This window comes from Falco peregrinus, chromosome 6 (genome assembly GCF_023634155.1).
Source record: "Falco peregrinus isolate bFalPer1 chromosome 6, bFalPer1.pri, whole genome shotgun sequence".
Classification (NCBI taxonomy): Eukaryota; Metazoa; Chordata; class Aves; order Falconiformes; family Falconidae; genus Falco; species Falco peregrinus.
In genome coordinates, this window is record NC_073726.1 from 13,889,615 (window position 1) to 13,914,426 (window position 24,812).

Here is a 24,812-nt window from a genome sequence, read left to right on the forward strand (position 1 = left end):
TAACTCCTGCATTATGGGACATACAAATACATATTCACATTAGTTTATTGTAGGTTTTATCCTCATGTAAAATACAGCAAATTGGAGAAAAACACCCCTCCATGGCATTTCTATGTTCTTAAATAAAAAATGTGCAATAAAAACCCAAATCTTAAGCAACTTGCCAGACTTGCTCAAAATTTAGTACTGGTAGAATATAGATTTGCTTATGATCTTGTTTAATAATAGAAAGAGTAATGAAGTAAAAAGACTAGAAGGCTGCTCTTTGTGACAAGAGGCTATTTTGAAAAAGTGAAAGAAGTACTGGAATTGCAACTTAAGGACTGCTTTAATAAATGTTACTTTCTGTCAGAAGCAGATACACGAGCAATGGCAAAGGAGAGACAAAAAAAGGATAACCACAATCTCAGTAAGTATATCTCATTTAATGGAATATATGGGGAATGCAAAGATAATATACATTAGCTACCATGTCTCTGCTCTTCTTCTAGATCAGCATCTTACCAGGGTAATCAAATTGAACTCAGTCTGCAAACACAGCTAACCACAGAGCTTTCTTCCCTGAAATTAATTTCTGCCTTCCACTTTTGTCTTTCAAAATATTTTGCATATTGTAGTTAATTTCTTTCCATATCACCTCCTGCTACTACGGTTTTATTCTACAGTTGTACAAGTATCCTGCACACTTTACTTGATGTTGTCTTTAAGAATTACAGGGCAAAACAGACAAGAAAGGAGGCAGGTAATGAGAAAAAGCACAGTGAAAATGCAGACTTCACACCTTCCTTCCCGAAGCACCCAAGGGAGAGGCTGTATCTCTCTGTGGGTGATGGGAAGGAAAAAAATATTTACAGAAGATATCAGACAACTTCTAAACACTAGTTAAGCATTTAAAGTTGTAGAAATCGTTGGTCATAAAAGGAGATCAGGGTAGGACTGGGTGACTCAGTGCTCTGACGCTGCTGTGATACCCAGGCCCCCTAACCTCTGCAGGGTGGGATACAGTTCTGCTTCCCTTTGGGGGAACAGTGCAGCCCTGTCCTGACATTAGGCATTTCAGTCCTAGAGGAACAGTTTTCTGTAGTTTAGGCTTAGAACATAACAAAATTCATAGTTCAGTGTCTAAATATGAAACTTATAAAAATAAATAATGTTTTGGTTTATTCAGCATAGAAGAAAAAATTGTTTTATTGCTGAAAGATTACCTATAAAACGAGGCAATTTTTCCCTCTAAAAAGTAATTTGAAATAGAAAACCTGAAGGATTCTTTTTGGAAAGAGTTGAATAAAGCAATTGCATTATCCAGTCCTCCTTTCCACTTTTTCCAGCAGAAATAGTCTGGGAGTTGTAGTCGATGATCCTTATGAGTCCCTTCCAATTTGAGATATTCTATGATTCTATAATTGGTAATTAGTTAATAGCCACTATTTATATCTTTGTTCTCTTATTTATATCTTGGTTCTTTGGCTATTCTGGTAATCTTAGAGGGATTTATGGCTTTACTTCCTTGAAATTATGTACCTGGAATTACACGTCCACTGGTACAATGTGCTAGCAACAACTGCGGACAACTTTCTACTACTTAGACTTTCCAGGAGGCATCCTTATTTCTGTCTGTACTTTTTTTGTGGATTACAGACAAACCATGTAGTTTTTTTAGACCTGTTGCTAGTACATCTCTGAGGTGCCAGTGCAGATGCCAGTTGTCTCATTTGGGCAGGAATAGGGAGTTTTTGCTGGACTAGGAAAGGTGGTAAACAGGAGTTGTCAGGAACTGCGAGGGGAAAGGCAGGCACGTGTATATGTTAGGGATGCCAGGCCTTACTTTGCCTCCATTGTTTGTTTTGGCTCTGAGATCATCCTTCCTGACCACAGAAGACATGTCTGAGAACTGTCTCTCACCACTGGCAACTGAACTGAAGGTTATATGCCATGATGATAGCATGCAGACGTGCAGCATCTCTTCTGGTTTGGCTCCAGGTGTATACTTCAGAGCGCAAAGTCTCTCTGAAGATAGCTCTGCTATCTGATGGCTTGGACATATTGATGCATTACATATAAAGGCTGTATTAGTGTGATTTACTCTTCTGTGAGTATGGGGTTTATTTTAGAGATGGTCTGAAAAATCAAGTTTTGGAACTTGACCAGAATTATACAAGCATTCATGTTTCATGTTGAATTAAGGTCCACATTTTACTGAAATGTTCTTATACCTTCACATACCAATGAGGAACAAGGAAAAAAGTTCCTTTTGAAAGGTTAGACCCTCAAAGAAACCATGAAAAGGTATTTAGATTTAAGAAATGGAACCCCTTCTTCATGTAACAGCAAGTTTAAATCATTACTAAATGCGTTTTGTTGGTGCTTTTTTGTTTTGTTTGTTTGTTTGTTTTTCCAGACTAAGAATTATAGTGTAATTTTTGTGTTATATGGTCATCCTGTCCATGTAGTTTGAAAAATATTTTTCTGGTTTGGCTTTGGTATAATTTATACTTTATAATTTAATAAATTAATAACACAGGATACCACTGGAACTGTAACAGACATTAATTAGGAAATCTCTATGAAATGTTTCCAAAATTTCCCCCCGAATCCACTAGCAGAACCATTGGAAGTTTCTTATCAGGAAAACTTGCAAAAATACAAAGAGAAAGAATTCTGTAAGTGTCCACTTAGAAAGAAAATTTTTTCTTTGCCTTATTTGTAGCCAATGTTTAGTTGACTACTTTTTGATAAGTATATTGCAGAGCTTTTCCATGTTATAAACATGAATTAAACAACAGCTACTATGCCATATGACTATGTAATTAAGGCACATGCTTTAACTCTGTTTGCCCTGCCGTTGTTTTGCCAACACAACTGAAATGTATCTTTTAAACTGTTCAGTTGCTATGTGCTTTTGTACACTGTGTTCTCCTACAGAGATCCAGCACATTCATGCCACTGGGATGCAAGGGGTCCCTTAACAGTACACTCAGGAGGATTATAACATAAATAAGTGAATCATGAATACAAAACCTGAGATGCTTTAATCTGTTGAGTGAAATTTGTGTTTCTACAGAAAGTAAGATAAGATAGTATGTCTCACCAAGGCAGAGCACCCTGTTAGGGTAAATAATACCACCTAGGGAGTTCCCTGCGCAGGAATCAGCTAGGGAGGAAATAACAGACTGCTGCACAAACCCAAGACCCTCACACAGACAAGAAGAAAAAATACTTTTATGTGTTGGAAAAAGAACTCAACGTGATCTATGTGGTGGGGCTGAGACCAAAAGTGATACGCTCATATGGCTGTGAGAAGGTTGAAGCCAGGCTAGGAAGACCCACCAGGCCGCCCTTGGCTGCACACTTCTAATTTAGCTCTGCCGGGGGTTTTGTGTTTATATTCAAAATTAGGACATCAGACTTTAAATGCATAACTCCATACGTGGAAGAGGGGAACATGTATCCACTCTGCCAATGTTCCAAGCTGTCCAGATGTGGTCTGACAGCAGCATTAGTATATTGAGCCAAAGGTGAGGTCTTCCAAGAAGCAAGGGATAAGAGAAATAGCTCAAAGCAATGCTAGTGCTGGACCAAAGCTGAATCCTGTCCATTCAGTGAGGTTTGGAATGAGTTAAAGTACAACATGGAAGCAGTGGAGGAAAGTGTGAGTTTAAACCAGTAGAACATCACTGCTGGTCTCTGACAGCTAGCACTACCACAGCAGGACTACATTCTCACTGAATATACTTTCTATGCCACAATTATGCACAAGAAATCCCCCAAGGTGATGAGATGTCCTTTGGGCCTATCCACTAAAAAGTGTGACGTTTCTACATGTAAAAGTAGCTGGAGAAAAACATATGAGGAAGCAGAGGAGAATTATCTCCTAATTAGTGAAATGGGAGACAGAAAGGTGACAGACCCTTTGGGCAGGGAAGGGTCACACCCCCAGTCTGGAAACCAATACAATGCTTGATAAAGTGGACTAAAAGCAGAGGGGGGGAATTTTATAATAATTGTAAGAACCTTATTTTCTGGTTTTTTTTCCTTTCTAACTAAACTACAAGCAAACCAAGATATGATATGTAGTTTATGTTAGGAGAAGCACAAATTTAAATACAGAAAACATTACTTTATTGTTTAAATTATGTTTTTCTTAATTTCTCAGATGTTTTAGATGTTATTGTAAGCATGCTTCTGCTGTCCATCACTGAAGGAAACAGATGTGCTGTGGCTGCAGTGTTTCTGCGACACAACCTTTCTCAGATTCAGTGAACGGATACAGTTGCAGTTATGTCCTCCCTCCCATACGTCCATATGGAAACATATATCTCCAGTACTGGTACCTGTAGATTAGGGACAGTGAAGCTGTTAGCTGAGATCTGTAGCAGGAGTTCTGCCTAAATCTGGAATGCTTGATGAGTTGTGTTGAAGTCATCAGCAAAACTCCCGTAAACTGAAAAATCAGTTGGGTGGGATCAGGATGGAGAAAAGATACATAAACATCACAAAAAAAAGAAGCGTTAGCTCACATTTTGACAACATGTGACTATTTCATTCTCTAGGAGTCTACTTGTAAATGGGAGAAACCTACAGGTAGGGTAAGATATATAGATAGTGCTAAGCATGGAGTTTCTCCTGACAGTAAATCAGAGACAGGTAAGAGATCGTGTTGGAACACCTATTTGAGGAATGAATTTTCTGTACATTGACTGACTTGTTTTTAACTACTTAAAATGTTTTACGTTTAAATTCTCCAAGAATATTTCACTCTAAAAAGATTAACTGTTTCTTTTTTAACAGTTGAGAGAAGAAGAAGGTATAATATTAATTACCGAATCAAGGAGCTTGGCACACTCATCCCCAAGTCTAATGATCCGTGAGTTCAACATTCTTTCCTATAATAATGTTTATAGTTTAAATAAAGGGGAAAAAAACCCACAGTTGCATATACTAGCTATAGGGTTGAGAAATAGGATACAAAATCTTCCATGCTGGATCATTGGCTCAGATCAGCCTGTAAAAATAACAAACCTTTGACAGATTTTTGGTGCCTGTTGGGAAAATTTATGTGAAAGGATAATAAAATAAAAGCAATTCCAAGGGTTTTAAGCGAGACTACCGCATCGGGAAGGGAGGGGTGGGGGGAAACTGCAACAACAACCAAAACCCAACAAAACCTAAAGGAAGAAAAAAAGTCCAGCTCTCTGTCCCTCGGAGCAATTGTGTGGTGTCTCTGGAGAAGGAAGGAGTGATGCTTTCAGCCCTTGCCACGGGCCCTCTAGTGGGATAAACCAAAACGCATGTTATCACTGTCTGCCCTTTGCCTAAGGAAAAAAATAAATAAATAATAAAAAAATCATCTTGAGTCTATAGACTGAGCAGTTTTCAAAAGTCCTCCATTCAATGCAGGGGAAAAAATCGTCCTAAAATGCAAGGAGAAAAATAACAGCTGCTATAATTGCTATAATAATATCATTTTATACTAATGCATATACTTACAGTAATAGAAAAATACATCTTGCTTAAACCATACCTGCAGTCCCTTAAAGCTTGTATTTGTCATCAATATGAAAAAAGCTGTCTCAGTAGGAAAGCCTATTGCAGGACTAGCAATAAAAATTCAGTGTGATATTTAATGTTGAACTTTAGCCTTAGATTTATCATGTCAATCAAGGAAGCCTTAAGACCATGCACTAGCATGATTGTGACTCGCATAAAATTGATTATACAGATTTTGTCTTTATCATTTTTATGTCAATACAGATCTGCGTGATACTTCAAATGAAAACATCTATTGATATTTCAGCTTTTTTGTTTTCCTTAGGCCTAAGAAATTTTTTATTACATTAAGGATTTCTATAATGACATAAAGCTGAACCTTACATAAGTACAAGGTTGGCATAACAAGCCACTTGGAATGAAATCACTGGAAAGAAAGTTAAAATATTGCATCTTTTGTAGGGAATTCATGGACTCAGCTCTTTCCACAGTATCCACCCAAGATTAGATAAATGGTCGTGTTCTTGCTATGAATATAAAATTAGGTATTACAGCTGATTTTAAATAAGAAGTGCTTTAAGTACCTAAATAAAGTTTTGGCCACATGCGATCTGTTGCAAACACAGACTGGTGGAAGTGTTTTAAGTTTGTTGGTGCTTCTTTCAGTATTTAAGACCATTTTGGCAAATAATTGAAAGATTTCTCAGAAAAACAGTGGATGGCACTGTTGGTTTGCAGCTATAAAGCAATAACAGAAGCAAGTTATACTGTAATTAGAAATGGGCATGAACTACAAATTCCAGTTGCGATTTTTGATTGCCTACAGAGATGTTTCAGTTACATGTTTTGGTCTGGATTCAGGGTTTTTTTATAAACTTACTCAAAACATTATTAATACCTAGAGCAATCACTTAGACTTTTCTTAAAATGAATGATCTGGACCTGTAATTTTGCTCCAGTAAGTGGATAATGGATTTTACCCACAGATTTTGGCATTGTTGCCTGATGAAAAAGTTTCAGGTATAGATACTGAAGACTTTGCCTTTTCTTGTTTTAGTCTGCAAACCCATGACTGAGTCCAACAGTGTGATAGCCCCAGAGTGGCTTATGTTTACAAAAGCATGAGGTGAACCTAAGTGTCTCAGGTTCTGACGACTGGTGTCTTCAAAAGGCTGGCAATCAGTACTCCCTTTGAAAATAGGCCTGTCTAAAGGCTTTCAAGCTGGCGTTAAGCAAAAAGAAGCATCAAAAAGTGCAGGAGGCTTTTGAAAAACTAGGTTATAACATAACTTCGCTATAGCTTGGTGCCAGGTTAAATTAATCTGAGGAAGTGTAAACATTTTTTAATGGTTGTAGGTGGAAATACAGTAATTTGATGACCACGTTGTTCCTTTGGCTGAGCAGACAAATTTATTATTTCTTTATGGTATGGTCCTGTGTTGCCAAATCATAACTCTGTGTCCTTACCCTTTCTTTCAGGTCTTACTTTTTCCTCCATAACACCTTATTGCGCCCCCAATCTGCCCTCTTCTTTGAAAGAAAGAGATGTATCATCTCTTAAAATGTTACAGATAAAGTATTGTATCACACATAGCATTTTCACCTCATATATTGATTTTAGAAGATTCTTCTTATAGTGGGAACTTAGCTGTAAAAGGAGAAACCTTACTGATGCTTGGACTAATGACAGTGAAGGAGATCACCCTCTGCATTGAAGAGCAAATACTACTATAACTAAGCCATTGTGGTTAGCATGCTTGTCCCAGGTGGCTGGCTCCAAGAAGATTACAATCAGACTCAGGAACAGAAAAGAACATTTCGCATGCTATTTGGAAACTTTAAGATTTATATTTCTTAGAAGGGGTGTGTGTGTGTGTGTGGGTATTTCACTTTTGTTTTGTTAGTTGTGTAGTGAACTTTTTTGGCTCCTGCAGAGGTACCACGGGGACTTTGTTTTGACTGGCTTAAACCCCTATTCTTTTTACATTTTTTTTTTTAAATTATTGATGAAAAGTGTGGATTACATTGCTTAAATGAATGGGTGCTTTAAGTTCACTTCATGAGCATTAGAAAACGGAGATAAATTGCAAACAATTTTGACCCATTTGTATTTTCAATGTCCAAGTGGTAGATGATTCAGATATGCAAAACAATTATGCAGAGTAATCAATAAATAGAGCTTAAAAAAGGCCCAAAACAGTCGTATTTTGCTGAAAACCTCATAACCTGCTCCTTTAAACACATACACCTTTCCATTCATGGTACCTTTGTGCTCAGCCTTTCAGAATCCACCTTTTCAGTGGCTAACTAGTGATGGAGTCTAGGAATCCCTACACAAGAACTGTTTTGTGGTAGCTGGACTAGAATTGTCAGAAAGACAAAGAAGAAAAAAAATATCATTCCTTCAAGAATTTGAGTCATTTTTACAGAACTGGGATGTTAAGAAAACCTCTGAGGGTTTGAGCAGAAGTAGTGGGTTGCTCTCTCCCCTCTCTGCACTCGGCATTTGCCCGTGCCTGACCTTCTCTCTGGTGTCTGTGGACAGACCCGCTAGCGGCCAGCACAGCCACATTTCTTGTAAAGGAAAAGCTTGGGTATACTCACGCTGTTGTAAAATGGAAACTTGCTGCCTCTTTCAGGAGAGCACCCTTTGTAGTTGCACAGGTCATCAAAACAAGTGCAAAGTCTTTCACAGTATTTCTTTGAGCAAGCATAGTTCACAGCTAATTTCTCAGAAATAGGGGAAGAAATGGTCTGCAAACATCGTTTCAGCTTCACAAATATATTTGTTTCTAATAACTGCTCTGTGGCTGGCAAACACTGTGACTATCACCCCCTCCCAAACTCTGTTTTCATTAATTACATCTAATCTTAGATGACCAGATGCTCTCATTCTTCCTACAGGAGTTCAACTTTCATAAACTGGTAAAGCTCCTTCGACTTTAAAGTGACCTTAATGGAAATGAGCTAAAGATCAGTCTCAAGGCTATGTTTCTTTTCTCCTAAAAGAGAAACTCTCCTATATGAGAGTTACATGCTTTGGTCTAGGCATTTGAGATTTGTAGAGAGATTCAGCTGTTAAAGTTAGGAGGAGCTAGGGTTCAAAAGCTAATAAAACAAAGTGCTTTTTTAGTTATTTGCTACTTTTCCATGAAAATAATGTCAAGCATGGTAGACCTCTGTTGATTAAACTAGATAACACATGCATAGGTTGCTAAAAATTTCAAGTTATTGTACCACATGCACAGACAGAGAGACAAGACACAGTCCTCCTTTGCAGAGGTCATTGCTGATGATCAGGCCTGCAAAACCTCCCTGCTCTCAACTGACTTGTTTCACATATAGAGTATCCCATGTGTTTCAGTATTTACAGGATAAAGTCTTACATACACACAATAAAAATAGATAAGGAAAAAATATAAACAAGGAATTAACAGACAATGAAAGAGTAACATGAAAGAAAGGAATTCCTGCTAGCTCCAAAAACTAGTTGATCTAGACCTGTTGCAGCACAAACTAGTAGGCTGCAACAAGGCTTTTACCATCAATCAGATTCTACTGTCCATGCTGGTTCTCCTTTCTCCAGAGACCAGACCACACTGCTCCTCCTCCATCCAGCCACTCCCCTCCCATACTCCTCAGGGCTATTTAACCACTTAGCAGGAATGAGACACTGCTGCACATCATCCATGTCAATCAACCCACTGCCTTTGAAGCAAGGCCACAGCTGCATGTTATCAATGTTAATTAACCCACTGCCTTCATTCCTCTACATATATCTAACTTTGTAGGTTTAAACCAGTTGTGAGTGCAACTGTTTTGTCTGTTTTTATAAAGCAGTTTCCAATAGAATGACAGTGTCTGCTCACTTTTTAAAGCCTCTCAAATGGGTTTGTAGGCCTTGTTATTTCAAATTTTATCTTTGTTATATACTGAGCAAGCACAATTTATAAACCTCTAAAAAGCAAACCCCACAGTTCCCTAGTGCCACTTTTATCATTTTTCAGATAACTTCATTTGTGCCCAAATTAGGAGTCAGCATTTTCAGAGAAATAACAGAAAACAAATAACTGATCAGAGAATTTCTGAATTCTTCTAATGCACTTGTGCTTGGATTTAATCCATCTTCAAGTGCTGAGGTGGTTTTTTTCTTCCCATCGTAGATGAATCTACTTGCCTGTCTGCTAAGCAGAGCTAGATGCATTGCAGGCTATTGCTGTGTAGGCACCTCCCCCATGCTATTGCCCCTGGTTGCCTTCATCCTTGTTAGTGATATTGCTACTCTTCCAACCCTGCACATCTGCACGGGACCTCTGTTTCTCCCTGGCACTGTCCTATGCTGTATTGTGCTCTGGCTAGAATGAATGGAGAGTGCTTGTGATGCAGAACTAGCACAGACATCTTTGGTATTTTCTTTTGATCCTGGTATAAGTAGAGAGACATGGAGTGAAAGATAAGTTGACTTCTAAGGTCACCAGCTGATCCTTTGCTGTGTTGCCTTCAGACATTGGAAGATTTAACTTCAAAGTTCCTCATTTAATAAGACACAAGTCGGTATATGTATGTATAGACAGCAATGCAAAAGATATGTGGGATACATGCATACACCCAGACAGACAGACACACATAAAATAGCAGAATCTCTTAAACGATAATTTTAACCACAGCATTTTCATGCTAGAGCTCCGTGATAGTTTTGCCTCTCAAATTTGTAAATATTACCACAAGAGGTATCTATCTCTATGTATTTCATACAGAAGCTGACCAGATCCATCTCTCTGGCAGGTTGAATCTAGGAACTAGCCCTCCAGTGAAGATTTATTTCAACCTATAAAAAAAATCACTACCATGTATGTAAAAATTGAACTCTATCAAGACAAAATGAACTAAAAGTAAGCAATATCAGGAAGGTTGTCAATTACATATAACATAAATAAGTTTTATCACAAAAAATTCCAAATACAGTCATGAATACATACACCTTATATGTCAATCAGAAAAATTAACGAAAAAATATTTTGAATTTATGACATTTTATATCCTGACATGGAATTGTTTGTGAAATCACTGCAAAATATTTTCCAAATATGTGATATATGCGGATTTTTCTCCTGCTATTATATGTCTTAATTATTTCCATTTTAACATATATGCCAAAAAACTTCATAGTGCTACATTTTTATGTTCAGACCATCAACCTAAAACTGGCTTAGTTTTGTCTTAATTACATGCTAGGAGGAGCTGACCCCCGCTGCCTAGGAAGGTTGTGTTTCTCCAGAGCTTATGCTATAGGTATTCTTATTACTGTAGCACTTCTCAGGTTGCCATTAAAATGTCCTTAATCAGTTGTTTTCACTTGAAATTAAACAAAACCCTACTGTAATTCGGAGCTATATATAGCACATATAGCTCATATCTGAGATGACAGGGGAGATTCCCAGGCTGAAATGCTGTTGTCCTCCTAACTTTAGCTGCTTTTATTTATTCAGGAGTGCTCTGGTGTAGGCAGAGAGGCACCTCGCTGCCTTTCAAACTCCACTGCAACTCAGGTGTAAATAGGGACCTCTCACTATTTTCCCTAACTTTCTAAAGAGGTCTGAAGCAAACAAGATCACAATGTGCTGATGGAAGGCAAAGATCTGTCCAGAAAATAAGCATCATGTGTACTAAAAGCTTCCTTAACCTTTACAATTTGAGCATCGGTACTCTGCACGCAAGGTGGAAGTCCTCTCCTAGGAGGAAGTTTATGGGAAACTGGCAGGAAAATGTTCTGTCCTCCCACCTGGGCAAGAAGTACAGGGAGAAGCAGGATGAGGCAGAGGGTTGATTCAACTGGGAGGGAGGTGATGATTCAGAGGGAGACAGGTTCTGGTCTTGGCACCTCATCCCACCTCTGCTTTACTTTTTTTTTGACCGTGGAATGTCTAAATGAGAATATGTACACACTTTAGTGCGCAGTCTCTAATGTTTTGGGCAGGATCTGAGACAATAATTATTTTTTTTCTAACCTCCTCACCTTCTAATCCCTAAAGCTGTGCGCTCCTGGCCCACATCACTGAGATGAGGGGAGGTCCCAGGGTGCTGGAGCCCTGAGGTTTGTGTGCTGCCCAAAGAGGACAGCGATGTGAATTCTAGCCCTCTCTGATCAGAAAGCTGGTTCTCCCGAATCATTAGCAAATGATATAAATTCTACAATATGGTCAAATACTGTGATCCTCTATCACAAATAATTTTGCATATTTTTCTGAGCATCTTTAAAGCTATCGGTTCCATAAGGTTTTATCCCCAGGACAGTAAATCAGGAAAGGGCAGGTGGTCTGGGTCCCTAAATCTGGTACCTGCCTGGCTTTTCCCCTATATATTCAGTAGAAAGACAACTGCTTTGGTGGAAGTCTGTAAGGGTGCTTAGCCTTGGGGTAAGGGTGCAAGGTTCCTTAAGCACTTATTCTTAAGAGGCTGAATGTAAAGCATAGACACCTCTGAAATAAATCCACTCCAGACCACAGTTTTACACACCCTAGGTGAGCATGTGAGTAGGAGCAAATCTCATTAATTAAAGCAACGAAGGAATAATTTATATTTCTCTTTGACTTTATAAATGCCAGCGTATATGTATTTGGAATAAGTACTAAAAAAAAAATAAATAAATCCACTAAGATGGTTACTTGTCACTCCCAGCCCCAGGTTCCTAATGGTTTAAATAGCTTTTTCCTCCTCAGGGTTGTTTGACAGGACCAGAACCTCTGCCAATCTTCTGCTTGGTCTAAGCCATCTTGTAGTGAAGTGGAGAGTCTGGATAAACCCGTTTTTGTCTGTGTATTTATTTAATGCAGTGGGCCCATCGTGTATCATAAAGTACTGAACTTTATTAGAAATTAAATATTTTCAACACATTTCATTCTTGTTCAAAGGCCTCCAAGGCCTTACAGAAAGGAATACATGAAAAGTTGATAAATGAGTACATGGAAGTCCTTCAACAGCTTCATTTGAACAAGTGTATTGTTAGTAAGACTGCTTGTAAGCTGGAAGTTAAACCATGATTTCCTGAATGATGGGCAGGTTTAATTTTGGTTTTTTGCAAGGCTTTTATTTTGCGTTGTGGTATGCATGTAGCTGTGGATTTAAACTTGGTTTATATTGTTTCAAGATTTTTGAACTGGAATTTTGTCATTTCATAGCCATTATGGTTATGAAAGTGTGATTTCTCTGGTCTATCATCAGTGAGGACTGGCATTCAGCACAGACCATTTTTTTTTTTTCTCCACAAGCATAAAAGCAACCTCATTAGTAAGTCAGGTAAAAGGAGTAGTATATTCAAAATGATCTTTAAAAATTTAGGCTTAAGTCCTCAGTAATGTATATTTCCTAGTTCATTAATGCAGAAATACTGCACATAGATTTTAATCTTAGAGTTAATAATAAAAGCAATTTTCACTAAAAATATAAAAACTGTAATGGTAGAATCATGATATTGCATTTAGCTCTCCCACAAAAAGTCACTTTATTACTTTCTTTTGACACTTATTTTCATTCTGGGATTAATTTTACTATATAAGGGCTTCTTAACTATTCTATTAAAATTTCCATTCAGAAGCAATAATATCTAAGAGTGAATAATAGTCATGTAAATCATTATTTCATATTAATGTAAAAGATTTTGTAAGTTCTTATGAATTCTGCTGACATGCACAATTGTGAAAAGGTTATCTCTACATTCTGCAGTGATATGCGCTGGAACAAAGGAACTATTTTAAAAGCATCAGTGGAGTACATCAAGTGGCTACAAAAAGAACAACAGAGAGCCAGAGAATTAGAACACAGGCAGAAGAAATTAGAGCATGCTAACAGAAGACTTCTACTCCGAATTCAGGTTTGTATAAGAGCGTCACCATGAACTACAAAGCTTTCCCAGTACTTATCCCTCATCAAATTTTATTAATCTATATCATTTTCCCCCAAATGGCATTTATTAAAAATGAATTGGCTTTCCCTATTTATTGCTGTGTATATTGGGGAGGGGGTATTTTTTAAGATTCCTAGGAAATTCCTTTGATTATTAGACATTACATAAAGGAATACATGGCAAGTTAAGAAATATGTGTACAAACAGTTTCCTTATGTATGTATTAGGGCCAGAGAAAGCCAAAAAAGGAAGGAAAGTGTATAACCTTGCAGCAAAAAATCAATACTGGACACCAAATTCCCTTCAGTATTTACATTTTCCTATTGTAACCATCTCACATGTTACAGTTCCTTAGGTATAGTGTACCATGTTATATCTGTTTGTGACAGGAAGCAGCAGAATATAGCCCTGTATGGCTTGAAACTTAAGATTTGAATATAGACACATAGGAAGATGAGATGGAGAGACAGACAGACAGAGATAGATTCAATCCTCTTACATATGGCGATTTGCACATATGCCTATATATAATAAGCATCATCAAGTATCCTCTGTTTCTCTGGATAGGAATGGGCACGTTGCAACGTTTCTGTTCCCTTTATTTGGCTCGGTATGCTATGGATTTAGAGAGGCTGTCCTACCTCTTATGTTCCTGTAGGACAGTTGCTTAAGGACAGGAGGGGAAATAAAAACACTCGAGTGGCAAATTTTCACAGATTAACAATTTAAAGCGCAGTCTCACAACAGGACAAATTTTGCATGTATGATCTGCATACTTATAGCAATAGTTCTGAAGACACTGATTTGTCTTTTAAAACATTATCTGATTGTGTTTTCTTTGAAATGTTAGGAACTAGAGATCCAGGCACGTGCACATGGCCTTCCAGTCATGTCTTCACTCAGTGCTGTTGATTTAGCTGCACAGGTCATCAAGCAACAGTCTTACCCAGAGGAGAACGCTGTAGACTACTCTCAACAAATGCCTCTGGCACATGGACCGAATTCTGATGTTTGCGATGGATCTACAGCCTTTTCTGATCCACTTTCACATTTCACGGATTTGTCCTTCAGTGCAGCTTTAAAAGAAGAGCAACGGCTAGAGGAGATTTTACTGGATGACACAGTGTCACCATTTGGAACAGACCCACTCTTGTCCTCCACGTCCCCAGCCGCGTCAAAGGAGAGCAGCAGGAGAAGCAGCTTTAGTACAGATGATGGAGATGATTTATAAAACCAGAAAGGGCCGCTTGCTAAAAGACTGAGTTGAACATAGGCATGATGTTTGTGCTTATTTTAAATATGAAAAAGGAGAGACACCATGAAGATAAGTTACTACATGACAAGGTTTTAAATCAGCTTCACATGGAAATGAGATGGAGATGACCTCATACCACTTCGCCCCAAATTCACACCCTCTGTTCACAGCTGACATTTGCACAAATCTTTCTTCACTGGGAATGTTTTTACTGTTATTCCATGACTTTTTATAGCTCTATGAAAATAGTTACCACAAAAGGAATACCCATGTTACAAAAGTGTATTCAAACTCTCTCTTCGTTCTGTGTTCACTTTTCTCTGCTATAAACATGAGTTCTACTGATTTTTTAATTTCTTTTATTTATATATCTACAAATCCTACAAAACATGAAGCAACAGGGAACTATTTAAGCTGGGAACTGTAGAGATGTTACAGGTTCTAAAATCCGAACAAACAGACGGTAATCCTTTCACACAAGTGAAGTGAGCATGAAATTTAAACTGTGTAGGCTTCTCTTCAAAAGGAGAAAATCCATTAAGCTTTTCATGGAATTCCATTTTTAAAAAAATTTTCATTTGCGAAAAAAAGCAGGCTTTTAATATATATTTTAATGATACAGAAGAAAAATGGAAACTAACGTAGAGGCAGAGACTCAAACGAACTCAGACAGAAAATGGTATGACATTTCAGCAGAAAGACTGTATGGACGTACCAGACTCAACAAAGATGCTCTGTGTTACAATTAGCACAATTTAAAACAAGCACTACCAGTAACAGTGCTGTGTCAGCTGCTTTTCCCAAGAATATTCAAACTGTGTCCTTTTTTTGTGTGCAAGACATCAGAATTCAGAGACACGACAGTGTGCTTTTGGTCAACGCTTTCAGTGTCCTTTGGCAGCACAGTAAGGTTTTTCCAAAGGGACTCTACTTATCCATACGCATGCCTTTGATCCATTTGGAAACAGAAGGAAATGACAAGATCCCCCTTGCATACACTTGAAACAAAGAGAATTTAATTTCAAATTTGGCTTGGGATTCACTACAGAAAAGCAGAAAAGGAAGACTTTTCAAACCGACAGGGGTTTTCAGAAGTGTTGATGTAATGCACTGCTGCTCACAACTAGCTTGCTAGGAGGGGGCATTCAGAAAATGTGTTTTGATGACTCAGTAAAAGCTTGGCAGTTAGAGGACAGGTAGAAGGCATATCATTTCTGTACTTAGTGAAATTCTGGGAAGAGATGTATGTTCCTGGAGGACATTAAGTGCAATCATTCTAATGGTAATATTAATACATGGAAAAATAAGCTGGCACAAGTTCTTCATAGCTTTTCCTCAACCAAAGCCAAAAGACCACACTAGGGAGTTCTTTAACAATTTAAAATATATTTCAAAAGTGTGTCTTACTTTTGCTGTCACTGAGCCTGCCTCATGCCCCACAAGTGTCACAGTACTGGAAATAATAGTAAGAGGTTAAAGTTGATTGTTTATATGAACATTTTACATTTATTTAAACATATTATCCAAAAACAGATTAACTGTTTCTTCTTATTGCATCTTATTGGTACCTGGGTCCTCCTCAGAGTCCTTGCCCATTCCTGACCAACCCAGACAGTGTCACAATAGTTTCTTAATTGGAACGTTAGCAGTGGGATAATAAATTACATCTGGGTGGCTATGAAAGATGATGGAGTATCCAATTTCACAAGACTATTTACGTTTTTAGGAAATTCAAGTCTTTCTATGAGTCTATGCAAACTACTTGGATGTAAGCTGAACAGAGTAGAACTGATTTTCTTGTTGCATGTGTGGATTCACACACAGCCCAGCACACACCTGACCTGCAGGAGAGGATATGATATGCTTCCACTGCACGGTTAAAAAGAATAACAACAATCAACAGGGTTCTGGGTTGTGGGGGTTTTTTGTTACCGCTTTTTTTATGTTGTTGTTGGTTTGTTGTGGGGTGTGTGTGGGGGTTTTTGGTGGGTTTTTTTTGTAGTAGTAGGAAAGAAATGAGTATTAATCACAGGTAACAACACAGGACTGATCAGCATTTTAATTGGATACATCAGGCTCATTAAAAGAGGAAGCATTTTGTCATAGTTTTGCCAACAATGAGCTAATATTGACATTTCAACACAAGATATGCTAAATTAAAAGTAACATTTATGCCCACATTATGTCTAGTGTGGGATGTGTATTGTCCATTTCAGCTGGTGAAAGGAAGAGGTACTTGGTTGATATCAAATGCCATTTGTCCTCGTACTGCAGTTTCTACTACATTAGTTTTAAATACACCAGTGTGGATTGCTCATAATGGAGAAAAAGAAATTAAATATGAATGTATTACATGACTTTCCCATTGAACTTTTACATGGGAGTTAGACCATACTTCTGAACTATATTGACTTTAAATAACATCCTGAATTTCATCACTTTTATAAGCACTGTTCTAAAAAAACATTATAGTGCATCCATTAAATTTTTTAAAGTTGATTTTCATTCTTCTGACAATTGCTTCGGTCTAAAGCTTAACAGAAGATAGTGAATGCTCCTTTTGCAATGTACCGTATTGCATCTATCATGAAACATATTCAAGCTGTCTTCATTCACACAAAATCCCACCCCCCCTTGCCCAAAACACTAAATGTATCCATACCTGTAGGTGTATATTAGGGCAATGTTGTCTCACTACTATCACGTTTTTTCCAGTAGGAAATCATCATAATTTAGTATTTTAGCTAATAACTTTAACCTGTATTACAGCATCACCCTTGAAATGAAATGGTGGCGTAGAGTGCAAGAAACAGTAGGACATTCTGGGGGTGAATAGGTGGTACTGAAGGTATTGGGATGTGTGTGCGCTGGCAACCACATCCCAGATTTTCTGGAGTAAGCGTGCCCTCTCCCAGCCCAGGTGTGGTGAGGCTGCTGTGGAGCAGAGAGGACCATTAGAGCAGAGCAGAGCATGGTCCTACCGGCTTGCACAGAGGAAAGGGATTTCATGACTACAGGGACAAATCCTGACATCCTCCCTCAGGCAGAATTTCTTTGCTGTCCATGAGAGTTTTATTGCACTGTACCATAGTGCAAGGGAAATACACTTTTTAGCTATTTCCTAAAGAGATCTGTTTAAAGAAATCTCATGAAAGAGATGCATAGTATATCTATGGCTCTGGGCATAGAAAAGAATGTAAAGACTTCCAGAGATTGACTCGAGCAGGGCAGGGGGTGAGGGGAACTGGCTATTTTTGTCAACATGTATTAAACGAGGAGTTCTTGTTTGTTTTCAATAGCAGCTGTTCAAAGCTGGTGGACGTGTTCCCACAGAATACACAAAACAGCAGACTGATAATTACACAAAAGGAAAGGGAGCTGAAATATTAACATCCTGTTTAATTCATGGAATGGATATAGTTACTACAAAAAGAACAGAAAACTAAATTATTTTGTTGCACATAACGTGGCTAGTGTGAAAAGCTACCCTAAGTGCAAACAGTTTTAACAAACAGGAACACAGTCTCTTTACATAGTAAAATAACTAAATATAATTCAGTCATTTAATCTTAATAAGAACATTGTTATTATAATACCTTTTGACTTTAATAGGGCTGTATATATGAATGGAGGATGTAAAATTATTGTAATTTAAAATTATGTTAAGTCTTTTAGATAAGTAAATGCATTTACATTACTATTATGAGACTGTAGAATATTTTTATAATAATTGCTATTTTTCATTGTTAACCATATAGTATCTTGTTTTGTAAGTCAATGTATGCAGACAGAATGTACTTTATTATGCATTGTACATGCAATCTTTAAAAAAATACATTTTATACATGCTGGTATTTTATGTTTATTATATGAATACAATTAAAGGACTGAAATTAAAACATCTTTTTATATGTCCCTTGTGAAACTTCACTATCCGGTCCCTCAAAGAATACCATCACAAGACAATATAATAACATCCACTAAGAACATCTGAGATACCTAACAGACAAAACACTTCACAACTGCTAAACATTTAGTCCATTATGATACATCATGATCCAGTAGCCTCTCATTAATAAAAATAATTGATACATTCTTTAATATGGTCTCCTGCCATCTGCTTATTCCTGCTGCTAAAGGCTTTGATTTATGGAAAGTGTTTTCAGAATGTTGCGAAATTGCTAGCAGGCATGATGATATCAGTTAAATCACTAAGAAGCTCTACAAAAACCTTTTAATGTACTAGAAGTTCCCCAGACAATCTAGGATAAACAGAATATTGTATTTTAAGATGTAAAACATTTTTTTTAAAGCTGATAATTAGGTAACATTTGGCACTAAAAGATACTCTTATTTAACGAAGGAAGAATTCGGATTGCATTTGGAATTCCTAGTATCAAAAGTGCTGCTTTCTTTAGAAGATATTTGGTGCTTTCTGAGCATAAAATGATGAAAAAAGTTGTTGAGTAGTAATAAATATTTCAGCTATAGTTTTGTAGTAGTTCAGCGTTTCATGTAAAATAGTGTTCATTGTTTGTATACATCAGATAAACATTCTATTTGTAATAAAGATGTTCTCCAGGCTCTTTGTTTCATCAGATCATTAAGACACTCCTATCAGTATTAAAACGGAATATTATTATAAATATTTTTTAAAGTTCAGTGATTAGCTGTGGAAAGAAGCTTTGCTTTTTTACATATTTATTATGTACTTAGGATTTGATCATAAAAGGTACTTCGTTCCTTTGTGAGGGACGAGGAGCCCTCAGTTCACTTTGAAGAAAGGCAATGCTCAGCCTGTTGCAGACTTGGACACTTACCGATTAAATAAACAGTTTCAGAAATTAAAATCAAAAGTTATTTCAGAGCTTGGAAAAGCACTATGTGATACACTGCTTGATTAAAAGTAGTGATATCTGCAATTGACAGACAAACCGATTTAATGTCAGCATCATTTGTACTGACAACCAATAGAAGATTAGAGGAAAATGTATGAAGTTGTGATAACAATCAGACCAAAAGTCTAATTATAAAGGAGGCTGAAACAGTGAAGTAAGCTAAGGCTTACTGGTTAAATCACTGGTACCCATCAAGTTAAATATATATCAGTTTCATTAATTGGCAACCACAAGATAAGTGTTCTATATTCAGGGTGGTGATGATTTTGTTATAATCCACCACATTGTGGTTAAGTATATGATTCATATAATAAGAAAAAGGTGCCTTCAGGCTATTGTTCCTAGCGTGGATTAAAATTTACATATTGCTTCTCCTTATGTCAAAACATCTGGTGCCTGCAAATGCTAACATTTCGTTAAAAAGTTTCACAAGATAGGAAAAGTGGATTGGAAACATTGCATGTGAATCATTCAAGCATTATAATGGAATAAGAGGCTGAGTTATGAACAGGCAGATTGAACAATAGTATAGTCAAAGAGATTCATATGCTTATGAGTTTGATAGAAACCACTTTGTATAGGAAGGGGAAATGCCCCAAATCATAAGAAATAACCAGTATTTTTTTCAAATGTCATTGAGCTACATCATCTTGGCTACTATCCAAACCTGCTTTTTTTTTCACCAAATGAGATCCCTGTACCTAAGCATATGTACTAAAGTGCCAAGATTGTGGCTAATGCACTCATTTCATTCATGCGCTTTAGGATGTTGGCATCCCTACCCACCATGTAGTTTCCTCAGAAAAAGTCATTACTCTTTTTTTTTAGTCCCCTATCTTACAGCAACATATCAGGGTATAGCAGGGTAGATCTCAAAAGATTTGGATAGCCAGTTATCCTAATCATCTTACTTCTTTGGAAAACAGCAGTCCTTGCATCAGCACGGAGACCCTGGACTTAAGATCTTTTTCCCTTTGATTTCTAGGTGGGACTTCAGATGTTAATTTTCACTTATTAATAAAAAATATATTTTTTTTATGCTAGGTTATCCAGAAAGCTACATCACAGATGGCTGGATTAGCAGATACATTTATGTTGGAAATGTCCCATTGTGTGAAACAAGGCAATAAACAGTGTTTTCTGTAAGTGCCTTGATTCGAGTGATACTGTATCTATTAATCTTCTGGAATCAAAACATAAACATTCCTAGACGGGCATTGTGTGTACAAAGGAGGAATCGTTCAAAAAGTAATGGCTCCCTCAAAGTGCTTTTGCATTTTAAATACTTACTTCTTGGATAAGAAATTTGCTTCCTCTTTTAGGCCTCTGGAGTTCAAGTATGTAATATTTCTGTGCCCCAAGACACCCCCTGGTGATATCCCAGGGATGTCCCAGGACCGCATGTCTGTGCCACGCAGATGGCAGTGACAGCAATCCTTCTTTTCTGTAATCAGCCCCGCGGCTGGCATTGCCAAACAAAGCAAGCTGCTGGTGATGAGCCCTGTCCACCCGTCTCTCCAGGGAGGGACACCTCTCCCCAGTCTCACTTCCCACCTGGATTTCTTTCTCACAGCTGGCAGGTTTCCTGCCTCAAGTCCAGAGTGGGGTCACCTTCCAACCCTGCTAACACGTAACAGGTTCAAAATCCGTTAACTCCAAACCTGACGTTACACAATCTGGTTGCCCATGATAGCAAGCAGGCATCTGGCAACGTGCTCAAGCTCCTCTGCAGACCTCCCAGGCTTCCTCCCACCAAACTTGAGGGGGTTTGAACAGGAGGATAGCCAAAGCCCAGTACGGGCCAAGAGCTCTCCCTACTACAGACCCCGTGAGAACATTAATTTTGTGAATGGTAGTTAACAGAAGTTTTTTTGTTGGTTTGTTTTTTTTTTTTTAAGCATTTTACATAAATACGCATTTGTACATTGTGTCTACTTGTAATGGACTTGCCTTCAGTTACCGAATAATTCTAAATTATAAAAAAATTATCTGTTAGTGAAGTACTTTACATACTCTTCCAGGAGCAAGATGAGTTAGAGGAAATGTGTCTTTTTAAAGCAATTTATCAATTTGTTGACCTGTGGTATGGGCACCCTTCCTCATCATTAGCGGGAGGAACCTCACTAAGAAAAAAGCCTGCATTGCTACAGAGTGACTTGGAAAGTAAAGGGAATACCCAAAGTCAGTGCAGAAATACCGTTCCATCATTTCCACTGGAAAACAGTTTCTACTACAGGACAGCTAATATACACAGCCAGCTTGCTATAAAAACAAACTGAGGCAAAGCAATTTAGTCTTACTGCAAAGTAAGCACGGTCAACTGTAGGCATGGACCAGAGAATGAACTTCTGCAAGAAACACTAAAGGGGCATTGTCTCCACTTTGGAATTTACACTCTAAATTACACTAAATTTGACTTGCAGTTTTGCGGTGGGTAGAGCATCCTTTGGGCAAGTGAAAGCAAAGCCTGAGACAACTGAGGTTAAGGAGAATGGGGAAAAAAAGGAGGTCCATTCTTGATCCCAGAATGGCACAAATGGAATCTGGTGCACCTGAAGGAAGATCTCTGCTCAAGGGCAAATGTCAGCCTGAAAAGCAGGCAGCGGAGTACCAGGCTGGGCTCTGGCAGAGCCTGTCCCTTCCTGCAGGGAAAGAAAGGAGCTTATTTCAGGGTATTTGCAGCTTCCAGTGAGCTAAGTTATGAGTACCCCTCGTTACCCGCCTCTCTCACGTTATTCTCTCCCTTTTCAAATTGTGCCAGATTCTGGGGGATAAAACACAAATATTCTTCCCTCCCTTCCTTACTGCTCTTCCTTCTCCAGAGGCTGGTGCAAGTGTGAGGAGCATCAGCTCCTCCTGCATGTCAGAGACCAGCTGCAGCCGCAGCTGAACCTGGCAGATCGGTCAGTGGTTTAACAGGTTGGTAGCTGTGAAACAATACCAATGCACTACTGGTGACAAGTAATAATGTGATTATTTACAAGGCCAGAAATGGTTTTCTATATATCTTGATCCTCAATGTTACCAAGCATGGGAATAAAATGAACTTACTTGCCCTTTAAGCCTTGCCGTTTCAGAGAAACTAACTGAGTTTTGATGTTCAGCGTGTTGAAATCAAGTTAGAAATAGATGTTTGGTTCCCTTAGGCCCCTAAAATCCCAGACTGGATGGCTGCTGGCTCCAGGCACTTTCAGGGTTACCAGGAGGTGCAAATGACTTGCTCTTGATAACCTTGCTGGTGGGAGCGGACTTTACATCAAGACCCTGTGGGCTTTACAGAGGACTTTCTTCTAAATAAGGGGATTTATGCTTGAACTTGCAAAGTTTTCTTTTTGATAGGCCAATAAAAATATGGTTATTTTTTTACTGCAGCTATCAGCCTCATGTCCTATTTTACCAGTGTGGCAAGGCAGAGAAGTAAGTAAATTTCACATGAAAATATTTACAAAAACATACCCGTTTGGTCTTTCTCCTTCAAAGCCCATTTCCTGAAGCACTTGTCTGGAGTCTGAATACAGGCTACACATTACCTTGCATTCTTATTTATATATCTCTCTCTATATTTATATATATTTATAGTTTTTTATATATATATATATAACTAAATTCTTAAGCAAACTGAGAGCAAGTGATTTGGGACCATTCACAGGCTGTTTCTGCAAAATTATAACTTTCTTATTATTCTTTCTGTCTTTGCTTAACTATATGGTTAAAGTGCTTGTGCTAGGTTCCGATACTATACCAGCCAGAGAATTTGAAAGCACAGGGACAGTGATGTGACTGACAGCTATTGCCCAACTCAGATTTATATATGTACTCTGAAATATGGACACAAGATTCTGTGTACCTAAAGAATCCTCAGTGGCCGCATCAGTTCAGTCTGCTGGTATGTGGAGCTAAGATGTTTACTCAGGGAGTGGCACAAGGAACTGATCTCGTAGAAAGCTTGGCAGTAATATCATGCTTTCCCAGGCTTCGAGATCTGGATTTCTTTCCTCCTTTATTAAGTAACTTCATAAACACTACTTTTCTATTCCATTATTGAAACACACCTGCTGGCAAAAGGCTGTAGAAGTCCTATTCCTGTTTAACACAAGGTCCTATGGTATCTTACTTGTCTATAAAATAGAGGTATACTTAGGTCTGTATTATAAATAATAATATATGTATGTGGTGCATGATTCTAATGATGTAATTCAGTTTCAGGTTTTTACTGCCATTCATAAACTGCTTCAGCAAGCTTCTTGTAATTTATGATATCAATAGAACCCCTTAAATTACATCCTAGATTCTGCCACGTGTCACCCTATGAAAGAAAATGGCTTTGTATTCAGTATCACTGTAAGAGGAGTGCTAAAGGGAGAATGAACCAAAAGTCAAGTGCCCTTTATTGAGTGCGAATATTGCCTTCACACTGTGCAATATGTGAGAACTGAACACTTGAAAACAACTACTGTAATCCTCAGCTTAATTGTTTGCTTTGAAACTATGTAGAGTTTCCTAGCACCGGTTTGAAATAAGCTTGCCAGGGTCACGAGAAAGGTGAGGCCATCTATCGCTGTGCTGTGCCTGCTGGACCAAGAGCTTCTAACTCTGAGAACATCAGGGCCAGAAGAGCTGCTGCAAAATTTTGGCATTGTCCAGTCTGTCTCAGGAGCTTCTTTCTCTTGCTGGGGGCTGGCTACCACGCCAGGACCTCCTGGAGGAGAGCAGAGCTCCACGACTGAATAGGTTAGTCCTTTATTTTAGCCCGTGTTGCCCAGGGCAGTGATGGCATTCTTGCAGGAGCCAAATACTCTTGGCTATAGCATGAATCTCCACCAACAGTTTTGAATATTTCTACTCCTGAACCAGGTAGAAGTTCTCTCTTCTGCCTTCATTAGGCAAGGGGATAAATCCCAATGCGCACATTAGGAAGTGGATCACAGCATGATAGACTGTTGCCTCCACAGCTTTTTTTTGCCTTTATTCGGCTTCCTCCTACAAAACCCTCTAAGGAGGTCAAGAACTGCAGGTGGTGAGGGGGTAGAAAGGGGACTCTTCAAAACTGTGCTAAGAAAACCGGCCAATTTAGCATTGAGTTATTTTAATTCAGGTGCTTTCTTCTTCTGCGATGTGTAAACCTTCCTTGAGCAGAGGAGTCCTGGGGGCAGTGGCTGGAGGGGATCCATCACTGCCTTGGCTCCATCAAAGCCCTTCTGGGGAGAAGGAGGCAGCATGGAGGCACTGAACTTCACTGGGGGATAGCTGGTGTAGTTTCCCATCACAG

At 38.3% G+C, this 24,812-nt stretch overlaps 1 protein-coding gene across 4 annotated transcripts in view; it reads left to right on the forward strand.

The window, feature by feature from the left end:
• The window catches only part of TFEC (transcription factor EC), a 141,112-nt gene extending 122,551 nt beyond the window's left edge, over positions 1–18,561 (forward strand). For 3 of the 4 annotated variants that reach the window (XM_013303308.3, XM_055808531.1, XM_055808530.1), the window contains 4 exons: positions 353–409; positions 4,789–4,864; positions 13,210–13,357; positions 14,241–18,561. In XM_013303308.3, the coding sequence (XP_013158762.1) occupies positions 353–409; positions 4,789–4,864; positions 13,210–13,357; positions 14,241–14,621 (662 nt within the window). In that variant the 3' untranslated portion in view covers positions 14,622–18,561. The remainder of the gene's footprint in view (positions 1–352; positions 410–4,788; positions 4,865–13,209; positions 13,358–14,240) is intronic. The other variant, XM_013303310.3, reaches the window with a different exon arrangement.
• Positions 18,562–24,812: the final 6,251 nt, after the last annotated feature.